At 41.4% G+C, this 8,538-nt stretch overlaps 1 protein-coding gene across 3 annotated transcripts in view; it reads right to left on the bottom strand.

The window, feature by feature from the left end:
- Positions 1 to 8,520, bottom strand: part of Dennd5a (DENN domain containing 5A) — a 69,153-nt gene extending 60,633 nt beyond the window's left edge. For all 3 annotated transcript variants that reach the window (XM_055607435.1, XM_055607438.1, XM_055607439.1), the window contains exon 1: positions 8,382 to 8,520. In XM_055607435.1, the coding sequence (XP_055463410.1) occupies positions 8,382 to 8,487 (106 nt within the window). In that variant the 5' untranslated portion in view covers positions 8,488 to 8,520. The remainder of the gene's footprint in view (positions 1 to 8,381) is intronic.
- Between the last annotated feature and the right edge of the window lie 18 nt (positions 8,521 to 8,538).

The raw sequence follows: 8,538 nt of genomic DNA, 5'->3' as shown, positions 1-8,538 counted from the left end.
TGTGTGTGTGTGTGTGTGTGTGTGTGTGTGTGTGTGTGTGTGTGTGTTTGGTTTGTCTGTATAGCTTTGGCTTTTCAACACCACACCTGGCTATGATCAGGAAAAATTAAACTTCTTTAAAAAGTTCATTGCGATCAGGCATCGTAGCACACACCTTCAATCCCAGCACTTGGAAGGCAGAGGCAGGAGGATCTCTGTGAGGCCAGCCTGGTCTACAAAGCAGGTTCCAGGACAGCAAAAGCTGTTACACAGAGAAACTTTGTCTCAAAAAAAAAATAATAATAAATAAATAATAAATAAATTTCATTTATTTATTGTGTGTGTGTGGGTCACAGAACAAATTAACTTTTGGGAATCAATTCTTTCCCTCCACAATGTGGGTGGATCCCTTGACACCAGGCATGGCAGCAAGCACCTTTACTTGCTAAGCCATCTCATTGGCCCAGAAAAAAAAATTTAAATTTTTTAATGGTCATGTTAAATGAAAAGGAGAAAAAGTAAGGGGAAAAAACACTTGAATATTAAATTTTCTAAGTTTTTTTTTCAATAATAACAGCTTATAACAAAATTAATCCCTATCTCTATAACTAGGCTAAACCAATGTTATAAACCAATGTTATAAAGTCAATGTTATAAACTAGGCTAAACCAATGTTATAAAGTCAACATTTACAAATTGTAAAAACAGGGCTAGAGATGGCTTGGTGGTTAAGAGCAATGGCTGCTCCTCCAGAGGACGAAGATTCAATTCCCAGTACCTACACAGCGCTCACAACCATCTATAACTCCAGTTCTAGGGGGCCTAAAACCTTCTTTTGGTCTCCAAGAACACCAGCACACATATAGTACATAAATGCTGACAGAACATCCATACACATAAAATAATAATGTCAAAGTTTTTTAATTATTACAAAAACAGAGAAACAAAAGAGCATCCGAGATGATACTCTGATTTCAAGAAAGGAAAAAATTCAAGACCTGACAGATGGCCCAATGGTTAAGAGCACTCACAAAGAACTAGGTTCAGTTCCTAGCACCTACATTAGGCATCTCACAACTACCTATCAGGCCAGTTCCAGGGGATCTAATGTCTTCTTCTGGCCTCAGGGGGCAGGACATATACTTGACATACAGGCACACATACAGGCAGAGAAGCAGGCACATACCCATAAATAAAACTAAACATTTTTTTTTGATAGTTTTTATGAACAGGGCTGTTTCGCTGATTTCCTTTCTCTAGTATATTTGTCATTATTCATATGGCTATTGTTCTTCTAATTCTATGTGCATGTGTGTCTATGCAGTGCCTTCAAAGGCCAAAAGCATCAGATCCCATGGGACTGGAGTTATAGCTGGTTGTAAGCTGCCATGTGAGTGCTGAGGATAGAACACAGTTCCTCTGAAAGAGCAGCCGTGCCCTTAACCACTGAGCCATTGTTCCATCCCAATACAATCAATTCTTTGGACATTTCTCAAATGTATTATAATAATAAAAAAAAAAAAGTGAGCGGAATTTGCTATTGATGAATTTTGCTACTTACTATTTTATGAATCCTGGCCTGGATTATTATTCCTCAGTCATTTTCTCCCATTTCCATGACTTTAAAATCCTCAAAGTTTCTTGGTTATTTCCCACATTATTTCATTACAAGACCATAGGAATCATAAGAAAGCCCCAGACTACCAACACAGAAGATGAGAAATACACACTACACCACATACATCAAGGGACTTCCGAGGTTAGCAAATGCAAATCTTGTTCTTTCTTCTTCAAAGAAAACCAACCACATGCAAAGTCTGAAACAAGCTAAAAGCAGAGACTCAGGAAGGAAAGAACATTAGCCTTCTTAGAACCAAAGACCTAGTCACTTTTTGATCTAAGATTTCCAGAACTGATAAGAGAGGAAAGAGAAGAAAAACCAACAAGCAGCCTTATTAATTGTATATAAGGAAACAAGCCTGTCTGATCTCCTGACACTGCACCTCTACTCAGGTATGAGCTGGATGGAGACTAAACCACAAAAGCCCATGTGGAATGGCATGCTAAACTCTGTGATCCAATGACTAAGTCACTAGTCAATGCTCCCTTGATTAAAAAGTCACATCAATAATGAGACAGCAGAGACCTAGATTCTAACAATTCTTTTTGTTGTTATTGTTTTGTTTCAAAAACAGGGTTTCACTGTGTAGCCCTGGCTGTCCTGAAACTCACTCTGTAGATCAGGCAGCCCTCAAACTCAGAGATCCACCTGCCTCAGTCTCCCAAGTGGTGGGATAAAAGGCTTATCAATTCTTTTCTAACTTGCTAGTAACACTGAAGAGAAGATTTTCTTTCAAATGAAGCTGAAAAAAAATTTAAATGGTTTAAAAGTACACTGCAAAACAATAAGGTTGAAAGCTGAGTGTGGTGGTCCATGTCTGTATTCCCAGCATTCAGGGAGGAAGAGGCAGGCATGGCTCTGTGAGTTTGAGGCCAGAATAGCCAAGGCTACACAGAGAAACCTTGTCTCAAAAAACCAAAAACTAGCCTGTTTTACATAGTCAGCTCTAGGCCAGCCAGGTCTATATAGCAAACCCTATCAATAAAAACAATAGTAACAATAATAATAATAAATTAAGTTAACAACTGGGCCAGCCAGATAGTTTGGCCCAGTTGTAAAGGAGCTTAACTGTCAACTCTGATGAACTGAATTTGAGCCCTGGAACCTATACGGTAAAAGAATCGACTCCCAAAAGTCATCTTCTGATTTCCACATACATGCTATGACACATATAACCCATACACATACAAAATAAATGCAATTTAAAAAGTTAAATAATCACAAAATACCTGGAATATGTACATTCTACTAATACCTACCTCGCTTAATAACTCTGACAACCTGAAAGTTTAGTAATGATAAACTTTTATCACTGAATTCCACAAGAAGTTACCAGCTTCTGACCGGCAAGCCTTTCACGATGTTCCATACCAGCAAGAATCTAAAACAAAGGATAGGTCCTTTCTGTGTCTGTAAGTTCCTCAGTGATCTCTACACTCACCTGACAATAATTACAGGACCCGCACCAGCCAAGAAGCTAAGCAAAGCCCAACTACACCTTCTAGCCAGCTTAGCCAAAAAGTAAGTTTCTGATAGGAAATGGGCCGGAAAAGGATGACACCAAAGGAGACCTTAGGCAAAGAAACTATTTTTAACCTAGGAAGGAAGGAAGGGCTGAGTAGATCATGTAAGAATGTGATTTAAGCCCCGAACACTGACTCAGGCGCTCCTTCCTGAGTAGAGTCCCAAAGTCACTAAAGTAAAAACCACTCATTTTCCAAGTGATCCTCACCAAGTCAAGGGCTCTCGTGTGTTCTACAGAGTCAGTCTCTGCAAACAAATTTGGTGTATATTTAAAATTGCCTTGGGCTGCTTCTTTAGTATTTCCTGAGGGTTAGCCATCTCCAGACTTCTTCCTTGTTCTACCTTACAAAAGAAACACATGACCTTACTTGGGAAATATCCCCTTATTGCGGCAGTCTTGACTTTGGGCAGTCAGGAGCTGGAAGTAAGCCTTCAGGAGAGCAGTTTCCTGCAGCTACTATGTTAGACTTCAGGGCAGAGACACTGATAATGATTATTAAAGACCTGGAAACCACCAGATTGGTATAAGATCAAAATACATTTCACTCATATCAACTCCCACTTTGAAGAAACTCTCTCATCAAATATTCTTTGTTGTCGTGACGGTATTTCTGGGGTTGAACCCAGGATTTCATATATGCTAGGTGGGCAATCTACCACTGCTTCACCTCCCCAACCAGTTCATCAAGGTTCTGCGGTAGTGGGTGGAAGGAAGGGGCAAGTCTCTCTAAATAGCTCAGTCTGGGCTGGAACTTGGGATGTACTGCAGTTGCCTCCAATGCTGAGATTACAAGCATGTCTGCCACTCAGCTCAAGCTTCATCTCTATGAGAGACAGTCTATTTCTTTTAAATAACACATCCTTTTTTAACAGTCAGGAATCACCCAGGATGCATGGCTATAACCAAAATGGGGCTCAATGTGGTGGTCATACCTGTAATCCTAGCACTCAGGAGGCCGAGGCAGGAGGATCACTGTAAATTCAAGGATAGCCTGGGCTACATATTAAGTCCCAAGATGGTCCTACAGAGAAAAACTCTGTCTCAAAACAAAGTAAAACAAAACAGAAAGACTGTCTTGTTGTGAAGACATATACACTGGTGTAAGTATTAACTGGTAGGGTAATTATATGTCCTAGCAATTTCACTCCTACATATGTAAGCCAAGGGAAAGTGAACCATATGCCTACCAAAAAACCATGTATGCAAATGTTCAGATCATCTTTCACAATAATTAAAAAGTAGAAACAACTCAAATATTAATCAACTAATATGTTTTGTGTCACAAACTATTAATCAGCCACAAAAAAAGAATAGTACAGCCATGTATGGTGGCGCACATCTAACTCAAGCAGGTAGAGGCAAGACGTAGAGGCGGAAGGATCAAATTTTTCAAGGTCAGCCTGAGCTACAAGAGCCTCTATCTCAATTAGGAAACAAAAAAATAGAAATCTAAGCCTGAATGAAATGTCTGCTGCTGTTCCATCATACAAGTATCTTACTTCTCTCATACCCATTAGACTATTGCAAAGCAGACAAATCATCACTCAAGTAGCAGAAAAGAAGAATGAAATGTGGCATGGGACATAAATACTCTACCTTTCTCTGGGCCTCCGTTTCTCGTCTATAAAATCAGGTTATATGATCTCTAAGTACACTTCCCAGTCTAACATTCCATGGTCTTAGAGTTCCAATTTTATCCGGGTGCAGTGGCACACATATAAATCCTAGTTTAAGGATAGCCTAAGCTGGAGCTGGAGAGATGGCTCAACAGTCAAGAGCACTGGCTGTCATTCTAGAGGACCCAGGGCTCAATTCCCAGCACCCACATGGCAGCTCACACCTGTCTATAACTCAAGGATCTGACACCCTCACACAGATATACATGCAGGCAAAATGCCAATGTACATAAAATAAATAAATAAATTGTATATATAAAGAAGGCTAGCCTAAGCTACCTACATGGGGATGGGGGGAGGACAAAGGTCAGCCTGGCCTATATGGCAAGACCTCATCTTCAAAAGGAAAAACTACTCTGATCTTACTTCTTGGCTCATCTAAGGCTTATGACCTGACCAGTCCCCTGCTCCATATATTCTAGACAGACTCACTCTTCAAAAGATGACAGTTAGGTATTATTTCAGTGTATTCTTACAATGTGGTGCCTTTCTTTTAATGTGACTATTAGCTGATCTTTTCTTTCAGTCCACACTTACCTCTTGGGCTAGAACAACTATTTACTGCATCTCTAGACTTCTATGATTCTTGACTGTGTCAGCATAGCAAAGACTGTGAAAGATTTTTATGTTCTTCCCTAATTTTAATTTTTTACTTTCACTATGAAGCCAGGCTGCAAATCACACTCACCTGTCTCTACCTTCCAGAGCATGAAATTACTCAGAAATATTTCTTACTGTGTTTTCTGTTTGTTTTTGCTTGAGACTGAGCTCTCGTGTAGCCCAGGATGGACTCAAAGTAGCTAAGTAGACAGGATAACCTTAAACTTCTAACTCTCCTGCAGCTAGACTGTCCCCAGTGCTAAGATTATAAATGTATACCACCATACAGGCCTGTCTAAGCATCTTTACTTGCTTTTTCTGAATAGAGCGTGTTTTGTTTTGTTTGTTTGAGTATTCAGGAATTGCCAGAGAAATTACAACTTCACTTGGTTGGAGAAAAGAACACAGGTTCCTCTCGGTGCTTGACCAGAGAATCTGAGCACAATTTCTAACTTCATACAGTTTCATGGACTATGACATCACCAATTTGGGAGCAATAGGCAGGCTAAGGAAAGAAAATGCACCCTAGAGAGTCTCAGCATGAACTGCACAGAGTTATTTGTATTCTGTTTTGTTGTACTCAGAGTCCCCTGGGTCATCCAGATTCCCCAATCAACCCACCAGAAATGAAAAAGGTGGAAAAAAAAAAAAAATCCCTCAATCAGTGTCTTTTCTAACAAAAGCCAGCCAGCTATTGGAAAAATGGTCCCAGCATTATACTACTGCAACCAAATTTTAAAATATGCAAAATGGCCATCTTACACATTTCCTCAACTCATCCCCCTTTCTTTATTCTCCCAATAAGCTTACATTGGGATATAATTTTAGCTTGCTGAGAAGCCAGACAATTAACAGATATTCATAAAAAGAGAATAACGTTTCATTTTTAGGAAAGACTGAATGCTTTTTTAAGATTCCAGGGTCTACCAGTTCAGCCTTTTTCAGTTACAGTGTTAGTGATCTAATTTGCCCCAGGCACAAATGTAGCCAATAGCAAAACAGGACAAGTCACATTCTAACCCGAACCCTCCTTATTTTTCTTTCTTTTCCTTTCTTTCTTTCTTTCTTTCTTTCTTTCTTTCTTTCTTTCTTTCTTTCTTTCTTTCTTTCTTTTCCTTTCCTTTCCTTTCCTTTCCTTTCTTTTTGTTAAAAGCTGACAATGACCTTGAACTCCAGATCCTCCAGCTTCCACCTCACAAGTGCAGGGATCTCACAGGCTTAACCCACTCTTAACGCTACCTTTACTTTCTAAAACCAAACACCTACACAGTTTAATAGACATTCAATAGCACATCATAAAAAATAAGTTTAGTCTACCATTGAGCTTCTTCTTTCAACAGAAAAACTGTTACTTTTAACCCTTCTCAACTTGTTAAATTTGCTTTTCTTTCTTTGTGGCCAGCCTCTCACTATGAAGCTCTGTCTGGCCTTAAATTGTGGCAATCCTCCTGCCTCTGCCTCCCAAGTGCTAGAATTAGCTCTTCCGGGCCTCGCTTCCCTCTCAGATCCTCTCCAGCAACAATACCTAGAACTGAATTCCAACAACAATATCCAAAAGCCTAAAGTTAATGCATATGAAACAGATGACAGCATCTGTCTGTACAGTAAGAATCAGACGACATAAAAAGGTAAGCTTGGAATACTAACACTACCCCAACTGAAGGCTTAGCAAACAGTATCCATTACTACTTCATGATTTTTTGTAAGGTATCAGTTTATTTTATTTTTAAAATACAATTTTTGTCTTTTAAATCCATTTTTGTCATCTGAAGTGTGCACTTAATTTTTTTTCCTAAGAAACACTGGAATTTGCTGGGCAGTTCTGGCTCAAGCCTTTAATCCTAGCACTCTTTGAGTTTGAGGCCAGCCTAGTCTACAGAGTGAGTTCCAGGACAGCCAGGACTACACAGAAACACCTGTCTCAAAACACACACACACACACACACAAAGAAAGAGAAAGGAAGGAAGAAAGAAAGAAAGAAAGAAAGAAAGAAAGAAAGAAAGAAAGAAAAGAAAAGAGAAAAAAATGAAATTTTTCTGATGACCAAAAAAAAAATTTTTTTTTGCAAAACTATCCTATTACCTCCTAAACACCGTAAAATTAGTCAACAGGATGGTCATTTTCATCAGTGACCACATCGTGACAGAAAAGGGGAAAGGAGTTTCCCTCATCAAATCAGCATGACATAACTTTAAAGTCTCACACAACAAGACTCCACCCACTGAAACCTGGTTACTGGCCACTCAAAAACTTTTCAAAACTGTTCCAACTCCAATGCGGGTGCGCAGGAATTCACCGGGGATTTTAGAATTCTTACACTTTCAAGCAACGGGTGCCAAATCGCAGGGCCTCACTGTCACTTCCCCAAAAATTCCCCTTTGAAAGATAACTAGAGAGGCATCACAACACAGCGCAATCTGTCCAACTGGGAGGTCACCCTTTTACTCACAAGTGACCCTCGCCTGGTAAAGGACATAACTCACAAAAAGGCATGGCTCTGAGCACAAGTTCTTTTCTAGAGCAAAGGGAAAAAGCCCTTCTCGGTGTAACCCAACTTCAATTTGTTACTTCACGTCCCTTCCAGAGGGGCAGAGCTGTGGAGGAAGAGCTCTGGGCCAGGCCTGCTCGGGAGCGAGTTATAACGGTTTTGAGGAACTGGTCTCACCGGCTTCTTGGGAAGAGGCCAGATAAACTCACCAACTTTTTGTTTTGCTCTTTGGAAAAGTCTGGGTGAGTCTAACTCTCACTAGGAAGTGGGCTTACTTCTTCCCTCCCAAAAGGGTGCTGGGTCGCAAGCTCCCCTTCTCCCTGGGCTAAGCCACTCCACCTCCGGGGCGCACACAGCGCCGGCGTCTCCGCAGATCGCCGTGCCCAGCGCTCAGGGGGCGGCAGGCCGCGGACCCCGCGTCCCGTCCCCTCGCCCGACACCCCGGACAAAGCGGGGCCCCGGGCCCCGGCCCGGGCTCGGCGAGCACTCACCCGACAGCTCGTCCGGCTCCAGCCCGGTCTCCGTGTCCAGCCCGCAGATGACAAAGTAGTCGGCGAAGCGACTGGGCGCCGAGCCCCCTCCGCCGCCGCCGCTCATGGCGCCGGGCCGAGCGGGGCGAGCCGCGCGGAGCCGAGCCCCCGCCCCCGG

The sequence above is a fragment of the Psammomys obesus genome, unplaced genomic scaffold, assembly GCF_907164565.1.
Source record: "Psammomys obesus unplaced genomic scaffold, mPsaObe1.curated_primary_1811, whole genome shotgun sequence".
NCBI lineage: Eukaryota > Metazoa > Chordata > Mammalia > Rodentia > Muridae > Psammomys > Psammomys obesus.
Note: the sequence above shows the minus strand (reverse complement) of the source record. Positions and strands in the feature narration are given on the sequence as shown.